A 16593-nucleotide genomic window follows, 5' to 3' on the forward strand; every position below is an offset into this window, starting at 1 on the left:
CCACATATAGCACATAAGAATCCTGCCAGATCAGCATAAAAAAAAAAAAAAAGCTAGGTCAAGATCTTCAGCTAACAGATGAGCTACATTCCACTAAATTTTCAGAGCTACACCATTTTTTCATCAGCTGAGGATTTGATGCCACACAGGCCTAAGCAATATGCAGTTTTTACAAACTCAGTTAATTATTAACACTTAGTAAATACATAAGGATGTGCACTTTTTAATTCTGCAGCTGTTGCAATTAATTTCAAAGGATTTCCCCACAATTTTGGAAACAAAACATATGCAAAGTATAAGCATAAAAACTGTAAGGTGAACTAAAAATATATCTCAAACAAGACCCAACCAGTACTCAATACAACACAGCAGAACAAAAAAAACCCCTAGGGTTGGAAGTAAAGAATATTGCAGTTTGCTGAAGCTGCAAAAAAATTCAGCAACAGGTGGTAGAATAAGCCAGGATCCTGGTATTAACGCTCACTCATCTAATGACTGAAAATATTTAAATAGAACAGCATCTGTTTCCCATGAAAAAGGCTGCCCACAAAAATTGAACTGACATGGATTTTCAAAAAAATTCAGTCAAGCAGTGCTCTTGCCTGTCTAAAAATAAATTTGATTCAGCATCAACATTTCAAAGCCATCACCTTTTATTGCATCCTGACTGCACTGAAAACTGCCACATCCCACTGTGATTCAGGATTCCTTAGAAGCTGTTTATTTACTTAGATCACAGGAATGCTGTAAAAATTAAGTAATAAGAGTTTGTAACGCATGCTGAAGATAAAATGTATTATTACTAGAGATGGCTCCAAAGCTGAATATTAACTTGAAAGATATGGGAGGTCAGATCCAGATTACACACTCTGGCCTCAATACCAATCAGACACAGAAGTGGATAGGGCTTTTTCCAAATGGGGCAATTTCATAATCACCACTCTCATGAGAGCTCAGGCCCATGGAAATCCCCCGAGAAAGCTGAACTTTTCACCAGATAACAGTGTCACAAATTTCCTAGGGGACTACGAACACCAAGCTCCATGTGAAAAGTCTCTACCCTGCTGTCTCGACCAACTTCAGACTGTAGCTTAAATAAACCAATTGCAATCTTCCACAAATCAGGCAATTTATTGAGAATTCTGAGATTAGAAATTAATGAGAACAAATCTAGAAATTTTGTCAGAGTGGAAAACATAGAAAAAAACGCAAATTGAAGTTAATCCAGTTTAAGTTTCAGCAACACAATCCTGGTATTAGTAAGCTGTACCAACAAGGCTGCATACAAAAAGAGGGAGACAATAGCAAAATGTGAAAGGTGTAATTGTTCACGTAACACTCTCCATTTTATTTGCTGGTTTAAAATAAAAGTCAGTGTTAAGACTAAAAAGTCAGCTAAAGACTAAAAGAAAGCACCCAGAACTTTTTAATACTGTCCTGCTTCTGCAGTACATACTAATATTAATTACTGACAAGCACAGTAAGCAATTCTTGTTTTCTTTATCGTTGTGTCTTTATCTAAGGCAAATTAACGGCAAGATAAAGATGGTGCCTTTAAAGTAGGGCAATTTGGTTTCTGTTGGAATAGCTCTGTCGCTAATTGTAGTTACAGGCACTGTTAACTTCCTTACATGAAGTCAAGCTATTAGCTGGCACCCTCAGGTTAGCCAGTCCTAAAGTAACCTACTGTCAGTGCAGGCTTATGCTGACAAACTTGCTATTCCACTTGTGTGTTTTTAACAGGGTTCACACAATATTCTGTGATAGGATTCTCAGAAATGTTTTTCTCAAGCTCATGTCACCTAGTAAAGTGCAAACACTACAGCAAGGCCAGATTTAACATAACACTGCATGGCTTTTTTTAATTCCCTATTCAAAGAGATTGCAGTCTTGCCCTTTCACATCCAGACACACCGACCAAGAATCCAAGCTGGTATAATTCTAAACTTCTCACTTCAAAAGTGTCTCAGCAGCAAGGACTTTAAGAGCAAAAGCAAGCACCAAAGCCCAGTTCTACAGAATTAGAAGACGGTAATATACATTATCTAATCATACATTCACCCATCTCCACCTCTAAGTCATGTAGTAAAAACTGTTCATGAACAGTTTTTCATGTGAAACAAGTATGATTCTCCTGGGAACAGATCTAATGCTACAGCAGACCTTTGTACCTTAACCTCTACCAAGATCACTTTATTAGTTTAATCTCATCTTTGGCTTCAGAATATTAAGGAAAGTAGAAGTAGGCTCTGTTGAAAATGGTAACAGCATATGCAGTTATATTATAGTTATACTATGATATTTTCTGAATTATGCCAATATCGTTCCACCTCATTAATAAAAGCTACATACCTAACTGCCCAACAAAACCATGGGACTAACACTGCCATTAGAAGTCTTTTCTACTTTTGCATATCTCTTGACTGTCAGCCTCCCAGTTTCAGTTTAGGATAAAATCAAAAGAAAAAAAATGGACCCATTGGATTCACACAGACTTTGTCCACTACCTGTAGTAAGAGACATAAAGTGTCCTTCCTACCTGCCCCTGTGAGTCAAGATCTGTGTACTGATATCACAGGGCAGCATTTTTGGCAACGTTTTTACACACCCCCCCTGGCCTAAAGGAAAGGAAAGGATGTGTATGCCACTGTAAAGTGCATACACTCTAAAGAGCACAGTATCAGAGAACACAGCTGTATATTTATGTACAACAACAGGAATGCCACCCTGCCACAGTTGGTGTTTGCAGGTGTTTCCAGGGGTGAAGGCCACATGAACATATGGTTTGCTAGTCCTCTTTCTAGCCCGGGTGGTTTTTGCTAGGATTCTTCCCAAGGGAAGCCAGGGAGGAAAACAGTTCAATTAGGGAGGCGTAGGCAGGTGTAAGACTCAATCTAAATGTTTAGCTTGAGGGTGTGGGGTCAATTTTGTTAGGGACACGACACTGATGAGGGAGTTAGCCATCACCTTAATGTCACCCCGTAGACAATGTACAACATCCTGTTTCCCTGAACACCCTGTAATCATACAGTAGGACACAGCCACCAGAAAGCCTCCTCCAAGGCTGCTCTTTAGCCCAAGCCCTCCATCATTCTTTACCTGTCAAATGAAAGAAGCACTAACAGCACTGACCAGACAGGCTGCAAACTCCTTCAGTCTCAGCATCGGTCTGTGCAGCAAGGTGCAACATAAGCAGAGATTGCCACCCAGTTTTGTTTCTCCTCTGCCATGAGCAATACTAATCCAGCAAACAACTTGAGACAGGCAGGGCACCTGTGGAACAATAATCTGAGATCTGATGCAATTTCTTAGGCGATGTTTGTTTCCTTCTGCCTATTTCATTGCTTCATTTTTGTTTGGTTGGGTTGCTTTCCAGAAAAATAGAAACATTTCCTTTGGGATCACTGAAAACTGAGAGTAATGAAGTAAATACCAGCCAGACTGGCTTATATGTGCAACTGTTAGCAACAACCAAAGAAGGTGGCTTTAATTATATCTGTTGATTTATGACCCCGTGGCACTGCAGAACAAAGTATTTGGGAGCCCTGTAGAGGGAATGAAGAAATAAAGAAAGTGTGCCTCAGAGTCAACAGCAAGCTATACCTCCACTTTTCAAAACAGAACAAAAGCTTATTTCTTGCAGACACTTTATCTGCTAAAGTGGTACTGAGGCCAGTTGCAAATGCAGTGCCTGCAAGCAGTGACCCAAATCTACTGCAGCTGGCAATCCCAGCAGCCATGTCGTGCTCTTGGAAGTGCTGTCACTAAGGTCTTTGACTCTCTGTTCTGATTTGCACTCTGCCCTTATCATGAGTGTGGAAGACCTTGGTGATATTGCTGGACAGAGATGTAACAAGTGCTGGGACGGAGAGGGCACCTGGCACCTGCCTGCAAAATTGATTATGTTAAGGTATGTGTGTGCCTGCACGTAGATTTCACTGCTCAGGTCTTGCTGAAAGCGGCCATTTAACGGTGCTGAACTCCTTCACACCACTGGTTAGTACTTCATCCTGGCCACAAAAGGTGCTACATTAAGCAACAGTGGACTGTTCCTTACTGATAACACCTTCCCCCTCTCTCTGTGAGAGAGCTCTTCCATGCTGCTCCCCCTCAAACTCCTGCACAAACAGCCCTGTTATGAAGGATTACCTCACACTGCATCGAGAAGTGCCTGAGACACAAAGCATGTTGGCATGAGAACAAAAATCTTAGTGGCCTACCTTGTCTTTAACGAAGACAAGACGTTCACTTTCACATACTTGTGGGCAAGCAACCTGCCACATTAAATAAATCTCCCTTCCCCAGAGTTCAGTGCATGCCCAATTTCAGATCAGACAACCCTAAGAGTCACACCTTGAACATTAGTTTGTGAGGGCTGTTTGAAAGAAGCTTCAGGTGAAAGGACTTTGGCAAATGCTCTCTGAACCGATTCAGACATCAGAAGCCAAACACAGACACGCATATTCTGTATGACCAGCATTAGAAAAAATATCTATACCACAGCTCCAGTTTATACACCAGCAATAGAAGATCACCTCCTGGAAACCTATTTCAAAATCATCAGGCACTAGTGAGAGCAGTGCGTGAGGGGATGAGGGAGCTGCAGACACTCCAACAGAGCCCACATCACACAGCAGGGAGCACACAGTCCCTTCCACAGGGGAAGCTGCAAAGCTGCACCCCTGAGCACCACCGATTGACACAGCTTCAGGTCCAGGCCAGAGCTACAACACAGAGGGTATTACAATGTTTTCAGTTAGGCTCATCAGGTAATTAGCCCTCCTGCTAATTGGGGAAACAGCTGTATAAAGATGGTACTTTGAGGTTTGGGGGTGTTCTTACAGCTGATATCCACTCCAACTGTGTTCTTAGGTTCCCAGTCACTAGAGCAAACGCCCCAGAGTGGAGAGGATTTGCATCTCTCACACTACACTGTCAACAGCAACTGAAGGGCTGACCTTTCTTCCACATGAATCTAAGCAATTCTAAGTATAAATACATAAATACTTTAAGATTAGAGGATGCTGTTACATGCATTCTGTCAGAGAACAAATCACACAGCAGGAAAGGGCAGCAGGGACCCACAAGTTGGAGGCTTTGTAGATGACCATAAGAAGGACAAACAGGCTTTGTTGTCCACAAGCCTTACCAACAACGGGCATTCTGTCATTCTAATGACACAGAGGTTTGATTTTCTGATTACACATTTGAAATATTTTATTCTAGAATTATGATCTGTGATGACTGGGTCTGAGTATTGTTTTTGCAATTTAGTCAGCTAATCTTTACAGTATAGAGAAACACGAGCCTTCTGACTTTCAATTTGTACAATACTCTGTGTGCAAAACTCTTCTTGGAATCACTACTCTCCCTCAAACCTTACCAGCAAGGAGATCTTCAGCTTATGGCTTTGCTAGTTTCCCTCTAAATGTCCATGTCTGATGTTCACTCTATGTTTCAATACAAAACACCGGTACCTACTTTTTTTGGAAGAGTTACCTTGCAGATGCTGCTACAAGCACAAAGTGTAAAATCCACTAGCAGCAGTATCTGTCATTCTGATGGAGAGAGCTTGTTCTCACAAGATGACCAAATCAAACCAAGCGTTTGACGACCTCCATGAAAACAGCATCAAACTTCCCCTCAGCAAATAACCATCTTAGCTCATTTTGGCTGTGATCGTTACGTATCCACCTCCATGCAAAGGGTTCACTTTGCAGGCTCTCCCCCCTAATGCTGCTGCAGGTCTCGGTAAAAGCGTGAGGATGCCACTCGCCAGGTCCTCCAAGAAAAAGGAGAGAAGGCCTGGTGACATGGTATACATTCAACACGTATCTGCCAACCACTAACAATACAGATTATTTCAAAGCAACCTGCAATGCACTGAGCAACACAGGAAAGGATGTAAAAACGCCATCTCTTCTTTAAGCGTGCTCAGCACACATCGGACTGTATGGAACTATTCACATCACATCAAGTCAAATGTTTTTCTTCCTGCAGCCTGCCCCTGAGACATGCTCAAATGAAAAGAGCTGTGAAGAACAAGAGGCATAAAACCAAGGACAATTTTCCCACAAAGCACTAAAATACTACCCACATTCAAAGAGCTCCGTATGCCTGGATAAATGCTGTAGAGGAAGACAGTCAATAGCTGTTCTCCCTGCTCTACTTTCCTGCTGTATTTCCTTCTAAACCAGTACTTTCCATCACTTCCACAAGACTCATGCAGCACTAATACAGCAGCCAATATAAATAACCTTTCAGAAAAAAATATCCCAAAAAAACTTTTACAAATTGCCATATCAGAGAGTCCTGGCAACAACAAGCAACCAGTAACCTGCCACATTTCCCAAGACTAGGCAGAGCTCTTTCATCTCCCAGGTCTGCTGCAAGCTTCCCATGAGATCTCATACTGGTCATTCATTCATCTGCACAGTACAGGAAGGAACATCAGATCTTCTCACACAACATAAAAATGGGAGGATTCTAATTTTTCATGGTAAATAGGGCTGTGCAAAACAAAAAAATTTTCTTCTGTACTTTGCCATTCAAAATCCTGCCAGACAATAGAAGAGAATGAACTATACTACACCAAACAGTCATACAGAAACAAAAAAACCCTCCAAAACGAAACACAAGAAGGGAAATGGATACTTCTTTGTCAGATAATAACCAGATTCAAGTTTGTAAACTGGAGGCCAACATCATCTGTGTTCTTCCAGCACACTTCCCTCTGGAGCTCAGGGGTTAGGACACTAAACTGCAGCTACGCTGTGTGCACTGCTTGACAAAATAACATAACTTTCCAAAAAGAAACACTACTTGTTCTCCTTGAGAAAGCCAGCATTTTGACTAACTTCAGTGCGTTGAGGATTTTAATTTCACATCCAGAACAGCTGCTGTTCTTGGCATTGCACACCATCCCTTTTCACTTCCACCAAATAAGCTAAGGAGTATACAAACTTCTCTGACACAGGAGAGGCTTAAGGTCCTTCTATAGGATTGGAAAGGGTTTGATGAGCTGTAAAAGTTGTAATCTCGCACATTCCCATTACGGTACCTTTCTGAAATTTACACACATGCAGAATTAACCACACCAGAAATGCCAGATGTAGGTGGTTCTTTTTTGCCATTCTGTTACCTAAGCCAGAGGAGTTTCCCAACTTGCGTAGTTTTCCCAGGACCTTCTGGACATCCTTTATACTTGTGTCCTGTTGGCTGTACAACAGTAACCTCTTGGCATCTGAGAACAGGCGGGAGACGCTGGGGATGGGAAAACAGAAAAACACGCAGCAGTCATCAGCTCTGTGAGCCAGCATCCACAGACACAGTTTTACATACCAATTCCAAACTTCAGTCTTTTTCAGTTATGCCACTCCAGCACAAAAAACAGTCTCCACTGGGACAATCCAAGGAGCCAAATAAAAGATGTCTGCTAAAGGAAGGTCAAACTAAGTTACATTGGGAGTATCCATGCATTTTAAAGCATTTTTAAGACTGGGACAGAGAGGGACTCCTGCTGCCTGCAAACTACTTCTTCTCAGAAGCACAATAATTTAAGTATGTCCATGCTCCTTTAAATGTTTCTCCAGGTTGCAGACACATTATACTCTGCATCAAGCCTAACTCACCTGACAGTATTAATGTAGCAAGTAAGACAAGGTATAGGGAAGCTGGCCATAAACTCTGTTTCACATTAGCCAGTAATAAATGCCAGGGAGTATCCCCCCGACCTGTTCTTCAACTGCCTCTTACTCTGCATTGTTCAGAGGTTCATTAATCAGCCAAAGAGATGCTCTGAAAAAAAGAGCATCTTAAAAAGCCATACCTTTTTTTGGGCCAAATTCTGAGTCCAGATAAGCAAATGGACTCAGTTCTCACCAAGGCAGAGCTTTTCATTCACCAAGAGCTTCAGCTGCTTGGACTTGAAGATACTGCACACCTACCAGCTGTCTGCTAGTCCCTCTGAACTTGGCAGTTGAAGAATTTGGTACTTCAGTGGTGGCAGAAACTGCAAAGCCCTTGATATTGTACGGTTTTACAACTAGTTGGTGTCTTCCAAATATCCCTTTTCATTATGTTCCCCCCAAGAACAGCGTTGAGGCAAAAGCAGAGAGACTCACATGGAGGCATTGAAGTTTCCAACAATACCAGGGGATTCCCCAGGAGTCGGGTAGCGGAAACAAGGGTTGTTGGCATTGCAGATGATCCCCTGTATCCATGGCAAGGTGCCTGCTGAAGGCATAGCTTTATTTGGAAAATGACCTAGAACAGAAGCAGGGGAGTTAGGAAACAAACACATGATACAAGCCTCTACTACACACCATTGAATTTGAAGGGCAGTGTTAACTCTGTGCTGGTTATTGTCCCAAAGTGCTCATGAGAGAGCAGAGCAGCCAACACTAAGAAGGGCTGAGCTCATGTTAGGTTCTCCACACTTCTCTAACCTCCTCAGCTGAAAAATAAAACCTTGTTAAACCTGTAGGAGAAGCTCTTTGCTGCTCTCAGCTGTGCAGCATTGTTTTTGGCCATGCTGATGGGAATAAAGTACTTCTTGCTGATTAATGCCTAACAAGAGGCAACTTCAAAGACTGGCAGTGGTGAGCTCATGTATGAATACATGTTTCCAAACCAGCCATGCTGCTCTGGATTTACAGCCTTAACTAACACAAGGATTTGGTTTGAGGCCACAGGGACAGCCCTGGCCAGGGTCTACGTTCTGAAGATCCACAGTATTTCTGTTCAATACTTTTGGTTTTCAAAATCTGCTCACTCCAATTACACACACAGTAAAGACCAAACAAAGGGTTGGTGCCTACACTGTTTCCCTGAGATAAGCATGTCCCATATTGGCTTGACTCTCAAATAGTCTTAAAACTTTTAGAGTCTCTAAAACGTTTAGCCACCTGCCTGCCATATTTCAAATCTTTTCGCTCAAGTCTGAATCTTTCTACTACAGAACTACTGAAGTCGTAGGCCAGAGTTTACAGCCTGTTCAAGCACAAAGCAGCAATACCCTACTCATGGCAGATCTCCACCAGTATGTGGCTCAGGTGCCTGCAAGTCCCTCACCCACCAGTGAAGGGGAAGAAAGGCTTCCCTTGTATAATCCTGCACCTTAGATGAGCTCTCCAGCTACTTTCTGCCATGAGCTCCCTTCCTCACGCCCACACTAGGGAGGGAAGCCTGGAGGAAGGTTATCCCCTTCCTCACTATCTCAAAGCTCAAGACTTTGATGATGAGATGCACATTCTCCTCTCTGATGATGAGATGTACATTCTTCTCTCTGGTGCCCATCTCATCCTCCCAGCATGCCTCGATCACTCAGGGGGCTGGCTCCCTATCTCCCCAGCCTCAGTGGAGGTACCAAAGCCCCAGGAGGAAGAAATATCAAAGCTGCTGAATTACAGCAAGGCTGGTTAATGTACACGGCTGAAGGAAGACGGGAGTATTATCAGCCCTCCTGGGAGAAAGCCAAGGACTCTGTCCAGGAGAAAGGTGGAGGAATCAAAAGTTCATTTTTTCCAGTACCCAGAGAGTTCTTGTTCCTAGTTCTCTGTTTAAAACAGAAGAGCTGTTTATTTGAGCTCTCTGGCTTTATAGTTTCGTTTTGCTTTTTTGTTCTTCTTGGCTGAGGGGCTTGGGAGGTGGGAGGGACAAAAAAAATGCTAAGACTTTCAGATCCTTTTTTGTAAAATTTCCCAGAGAATCACCTTCTCTCTCCTCCATGCCTTTCCTTTTACCTGGTTAGGAACTCCAAGAAACTATTAAGAGCAATATGGAAAGAAATGGTGCACAAGAGTTTATGGTAACTTCTTACACATAGTGATGCATGTGACAGCAGTTTCTCCAAGAGTAAAGCAGCAATCTGCCAGTTTTAAATCAGATGAATTACACAGAAAATACAGTGCAACAGCACACCATTTTCAATTACATTGCTTCAAACATCTAGCTTTTCAGTAGAGGTTAAAGTCCCTTGTTGTCAGTTTACCTCCCCCTGGACCCAGTAAAGTGCATTTTGAATACCTTAAGGGGTCACAGGAACAGAAAAGCTGACAGAAAAGTCACAATCTGGCTCAATAGCAATCTAAGAGATCTTCTCTGACTGATCTGGTGAAAGCCACACAGCTATCACTGCAAAGTTAGCAAAATTTCCCCCCATGTTTTCCTCACACTAAGCCAAGTTGCCAGAAATAAGAAATCCTGAGAAGATAACAAGTCCAATCCTTGGTTCTTCTCAAACAGGAAAAGAGAACTGAAAATTTTGCTTGTCTGTTGGAAAAGACTACCATTAAAATACTGAGGCTATCTGGAGGCTACAAAGCACTTGCATGCAGCTCTGTTACTGTTATCACCAGGCATTACCTCAAGTGATTTCATAACAGCATACAGCACTGCTACTACAGATAACAATCTTACTTCCCTTAAGGCATCCACAGAGTTGCCAAAGAGTTTGCCATAAACCCAAAGCTTCTTTCTATCTCTGCTCACAGTTCAGCAAAAATTGTTTTACTTTACAACAACACATCCACATTTGTCAGCATATGAGTGAATGTTCAGTGAAACCAATCCAGATGCCAAAAACGTAATTTAGAAACCTATTCACAGAACCTTTTAGAAAAGTGAAGAGGAGTTAATCATAAAAGTTAATTAAAAAGTTACGAGATGTCCTATACTCTACAATTCCTGGGGACACTAAGAAAGCAGACAAAGCAATAACACTCAACATAAATGGGAAGGAAAAAGGGGTGCAGGTGGAAGACTCAAAACTCTGCTTGTGACACCAGGGTGCCAGAGCAAATGATTTACAAGGAGGCTACAGACTAACAAGATCAATCTAAATAGCTCTGTGAAATTGCAGCTCTTGCTAGGTTTGAGTTTATATACAGCACTGCCACAGTTGAAATGAACTACTATCAGAGTTGCTAGTTTTTTATGCCAGCTGAGTAGACTGCTTATTGCTTCTCTTCAGCTTCATGTCTATATTACAGGTACCTCTCCTAATGTCACTGTAACATTCAGTCAGAAGAGGCAATTAAAATGTAATGTAAAGTAGGAGATTTAATTTAGGGAAGGTTCAATTACCCTGCTGAGCACTGAAGAAAGTGAGTTAGGCAGTACATGGGACCAGCAGAGTCCGAAGTGTAACGGGAAACTGCAAACACTAACACCTCAGCTTTAAAAGGACCCTTACTAGCTTGAAAATCTAGCAAACAGCACATAATGCCCTGTTTTAAGAACAAAATGCTTCAGAGTGCCCTTCAGAAACATGTTTTGCTGACCCTTAAACCTTACCTTGCAGCAATCAGGCCAAGGAAAGATAAACAAAGAGCTCTTCCAGAGTCAGCTAATTGCAGTATGAAGCTGTCACCAAACACAGTAGAACAAAGCGTGTTCCTAATAAACAAGTCGTGCTTCCTAAATCAAATGCCAACCAAATAAGCCTACAGATTGTCATTTATAAAGAACAAGCATCCTTTGAAAGAAAAGCAGAATTGTGTCCATTTATGGTACAAAGAAAAAAGTAGAACACTTTTTCCTCAGCAGTGTGACTGTTGAATCTGCTAAATGCAGAGCTGACACCCTAATGGTTAGATGGAATGGAATTGCACTTGTGCTTTTTATAATACATTAATGCACATTACTGCCTGGAAATGAGATTGCTTTCTTAGAGATCAGAACACTGCATTCTTTCATGCTAAGTCACATACAAATCAAGAGTGAAAAATAAGATTTGTGTTCTGTGTGGGTTTTACAGATTTGTCACAGTTCTACAGCAAATTCTCAGGTAATTCATTATAAATGGAAAAAATAAGAAACAGCAAGAAAAAGAGCAGCAATGTACAGTCCTGGAGCAACATTAACATGTCAGAAGACACTGCAGTCCTCGAGGGGGAAGCAAAGGAGCTATTAAGACCTCCCTACGGATTTCTAACTGAAGTAGAGAATCACTGCCCTTTGCATCTTGCCAGCTGCATTATTATTACCTTCTAGCTATGAAACAACAGCCATTCTGGGTGCAGCTGCTGTGTTTGGTACTTACATTCATGCTGCTCGTAGGGCGGATATGAAAGTCTTACAGAGATCAGGATGAAGAAGATAAACAGAGGCCAGGCAACTTCGATTAGCAGCTGGAACTGGAAACAATAAAGACAAAGTATTAAGACATCATATTCAAAATACAGGTCAGAATAGAGGTTCCAGTACAATCCACTTGTAAGCCAGAATAGTTCTGTAAGCACTGTCTCATTTTGATTTGCCTATGCATTCCAGGATCAAGAAGTTTGTTCCTCCAGCTTCAGACGACAACCTTCTCATTAAAATGTGCCAGTTATTGGACTAAACTAGATATATGCTTAAAGGGCTATTTTTGGCTTCTTTTTATAGTTCTTTTTGTCCCCTGACTGAAAAAACTTTCCAATGAATCTTCCCAGCAATGAGCTGAATTCTTTGTCTCATAATTTTGAGGTAGTGGGAGGTACTTATATCCCCTTCTCATAATAAACCACCAGGCTTCTACTCTAACACATCAGGCATGGAAACTGTGCTGATGCACAGCTATGCCAAATCTTTCAGTGCTGCAGAAGTATATTGGTATCAGGAAAGAAAAACTATTAAGCTTAAGCTCATATCTAGTTATTGTTTTGTCCTAATGTACTTTTGTTGCCCAAGGTAGGCACCCGCTGGTCCAGGTTATCTACAGACAGGCAGGGAGTGTCAGGTAAATAAAGAAGTAATTCAGTAATTTAGAGGAACTGGACAAGAAAAAGAAAGGCCTGATATTAAGTGCATAGCATTTTTTAAACAGAGAATTGAAGTGCAGAAAAATTCACTGATTTGTGTCACATCCCACAGAACCACGTGGACAAAGCAACTCTTCGGCCTAGAGCTTCTGAGATACAAGCTGAGGCTTCCCAGACTTGAGCTTCCCCAAGCCACACCCCTCTTTTCCCACTCCAGAAAAAGACTGCCCAAACATGGATTTTTGGAAAGCCATGAGACAAGGAAAAATCAAAAGCTTTTTATGCTGCCATTTCTTATACTTTTCAGTCATTGAAAGTAGGAAAACAGTGTTTTCTTGGTCAAGTAAAGAAAATTCTTTTCCTTTTCTTTCCTGGAAAACTCAGTCTTTTCTAATAAAAGGTCTACATCATTCTCCTTAAGAGCCAGACCTGCACCCCAGTAGGAGACAGAATCCCCCACACAAACATGTTTTCCCACGTTAACAGCTAAAATTGGACTCTTGGCACTCAGCACAAGGCACTCCATGCAAACATTGAGGTGAGGCTTCTAGGTGACTACTGTACCTCAAAATAAGCTCACACTGTAAAAACAGAGCATTCAAACAAAGGCCACTTGATCCAGCAGAGGAAACTATGTAGGATGACTTTTCACAGATACCCTTGATGGCTAACATCAAACCAAACAACAACCCTATCTGAAAGGTAAAAATTGAGCATTAGAGTCTCCCAGGCACTCGTGATAACAGTACCAGTCTCTGCAAGATAATTTTGAGATATTGTTACCCACTGGACCTCGAGATTAGCTCAATTGGTTAGAGCATGGTACTAGTAACACAATGTTGCAGATTCTATCCCCATATGGGCCATTCGCTTAAGGCTTGGACTTGATGATCCCTTTGGGTCATCTGAACTCAAAATATTCTGTGATCTGTTATTTTCATGCACACACCGTATGACTACTGGATAAAAAAGAGACCACACTAACAAAGGTGCCAGGAAGATGTCTCAGCATCTTTAGTCTCTCCTATTACAATATACAATGTAGTGGCAGCACACACTCAGCCATTAACATGGACAGCCTGCTTTGTTCTGCATTAAACAGTGCTCTGGCCCCCAGAGATCAAAGATGCTCAGAGCTAGGGCACTGACAACTTGTCTACACGTTCTGTTTTCAGGATCCCCTTACAGCTGCTGCCAGGATGGCATAGCAGGACTTTTCCTCCTCTTGACAGAAGGGTGGTTGTGAAACCAAGACAAGCCCACCAGCATCAATGGCCATGCCCTGGCACAAGTAAGAGCCCTCTGCCACCCAGGCTGTAGGTGAGCAGTGTGTACCCCAAGCAATTGCCACTACACTGTTTGGGAAAGGGCAGTGTCAGCTGGGCTTTTGGGGGCTTCTGGGGGTGACCAATGAAGCCACAGAGCCTCTCAGTCCTGCAACTGCTACAGAACCAGTGACAAAATACTGCCCTTGGGTTCAAGCCCTGGCTTGCTCAGAGAAGTACCAGCCTCAGCCACACCACACTGGGGTGGGATAGTAGTGCCCAAATGGCCCTGCTGCTGAAGGGGGAACTGGCCACCTGCACACACAGCTCCTGCTGCCTGCCTGGTTATGGGTAACTACAGAGTCACGAAGGTAACCACATGTGGGCTGCATGCTCAGGGCTGTGTGCCTCCCCACACACAACATGCCTAACCTGGCAGGCTCAGAGGGGACAGAGAAAGGAGGGATGCAGCCTGGACTGACCAAGTTGCACCTCTACAGCTGAAGGCTGCTGCATCATGGCAGATACCAAAGCGCTACTTAATGACAAGGAGCTGGCAACTGCTGCGCCAGAGGCTTGCACAGAGCCAAGCTCAGAGTGTCAGCAGCATCTCAGAGACTCCTTGTCCAGCCTTTTGTGCTGTCGAACAAAAACTGAATTATGTTCCTTTGCTTGCAGAGGTCAGCAGGTTCCTTCCTGATCTTGCTATGACAGCACTTTTCATCCACTGTGGCCTTTGTAGATGAGGACATAAAGGTACTAAAGGGGACATATCTCACTGATGTTCACACTAAGTAGATACTGAAAAACCAAGCCTCCTCACCGACTTTTGTGCTGCAACTACTAGAGAATCCTGGTTAATATTGAAATCAATCTTCAAGCACCCGACCCCTCTGCTATCCCTGCTCCATTGGGAGTTGAAGGAGGAACATCCCGTTTGCACACAGCAGGTGAATTCAGCAGCAACGCTCAGCCAAGAACAAACTGCTCCTTATTTTACTGAGGCTAATCCTTGAAGCACACCAAATTTATACCAGTTGCCTGATGATACAGGATGCCATGAAATATTGAGCTCTACACTGTGTCAACAGGAAATCTGTTGAGCAAGAACTAACTAAGCTATGACCCCATCCACTGCCAACCCCCCTCACCACCTTTATGGTCCAGTTTCAAATGCAGGGAGCTACCAGCAGCTGACCAGTCTTTCCACGCAAGTTTGGGGTGTCCCCTCATTTGCAAAAAAAGCAGGGAGAGAAATGTTTTTAAAACAACGATCCCTAAACACAATTTTTCTTTCCTCTCTCATTCTCTCTCTCTCTCTCTCTCCCACCCCCTGTAGACTCCCTCCCCCCACTGCGGTGGTGCTGGAAGTTATCCAGTACAAAGTAACACTTGAACTGCACACGTCAGGCTGAGCTTTGAACCCAGCTTTCGCAATGCAGCCCAAACTCACAGCAGCCAACAAGGGGGTTCAGCGGGAAGCCAAGGCTAGCGTGTGGGAAGAAGGGCAAGGACCAAACCACTTCTGGGCTACATCTTCACTAAGCACAAATGGGAGAGAGCCTTCATCAGCACACCCAGCTCAAGGACAACGGTGTCCTAACAGGAAAACAAACAGATGAACAACTGTGCAGACATGATAAAAGCACGGTGAGAAGAGGTGTTCTGCTGCTTTTCTACAATTTCCTGTTAAGTGGCCTTCCCCTCCTGACATCTTCAGGTAAAGCTCAAATGGGAACTGTTAATGAGAAAACCCCCGCAAATACGAGGAATCCCACAAAAACAAGCCACGTCCTAGACCTTCATTGTGAAGTTACTAATAGTAGCAGGGTGGAATAGAGTTTCAGGCCCTCTGGGGTACTTGATGGGAAACTGGTACTGAAGCTGCTGGAAGGCACCAAGATACAGCTGAGCAGATCTGGAATGGTTAGCCATTCTGATGTGCTTTTGTGGCATCACCAAAGGATACAAATGCATCTCTGCTGCCCAGTAAGCTGGCCTACACCTACCTTGACATGACATCCATGCTAAACTCAGACCTCTTCAAGAAACCTTCAAACCTGATGTAACACTGGGGCTATTTAGCCTGGAGAAAAGGAGGCTCGGGGAGAACTTATCTGCTCTTTACAACTGTGTGAGAGGAGGTTGTAGCAAGATGGAGGTTGTTCTCTTCTCACAAGAAACTAGCAACAGGACAAGAGGACATACTCTCAAGCTGTGCTAGGGGTCAGGTTGGACATCAGGAATAATTTTTTCACTGAAAGGGTGGTCATGCACTGGAACGGGCTGCCCAGGGAGGTGGTGAAGTCACTGTCCCTGGAGGAGTTCAAGAAATGACTGGACGTGGCACTTGGTGCTATAGTTTAGTTGGCATGGTGGTATTTGGCCAAAGGTTGAACTTGATGATCTTGGAGGTCTTTCCCAACCTTAATGATTCTGTGATTCTATTATTTTCAGAAGATCCTGACACAAAAAAAAAGCCATCATCCTCAGTGTAAAACTCAGCTCCCCTGAAATATCCTCCTGGTTTAAGCATTGCTCCAGAAAAATCCCACAACATCCTAGAGTTCCCCTACATTCCAAAG

General features: G+C 43.0%; 1 protein-coding gene across 3 annotated transcripts in view; it reads right to left on the minus strand.

Annotated features, from left to right (window-relative positions):
• The window catches only part of ABCA1 (ATP binding cassette subfamily A member 1), a 90379-nt gene that overhangs the window by 56852 nt on the left and 16934 nt on the right, over positions 1–16593 (minus strand). For all 3 annotated transcript variants that reach the window (XM_032676850.1, XM_032676847.1, XM_032676849.1), the window contains exons 3-5: positions 12044–12137; positions 8124–8265; positions 7142–7263 (exon numbers count right to left, since the gene is read on the minus strand). In XM_032676850.1, the coding sequence (XP_032532741.1) occupies positions 7142–7263; positions 8124–8265; positions 12044–12137 (358 nt within the window). The remainder of the gene's footprint in view (positions 1–7141; positions 7264–8123; positions 8266–12043; positions 12138–16593) is intronic.

The sequence above is a fragment of the Chiroxiphia lanceolata genome, chromosome Z (genome assembly GCF_009829145.1).
Source record: "Chiroxiphia lanceolata isolate bChiLan1 chromosome Z, bChiLan1.pri, whole genome shotgun sequence".
NCBI classification, from domain to species: domain Eukaryota; kingdom Metazoa; phylum Chordata; class Aves; order Passeriformes; family Pipridae; genus Chiroxiphia; species Chiroxiphia lanceolata.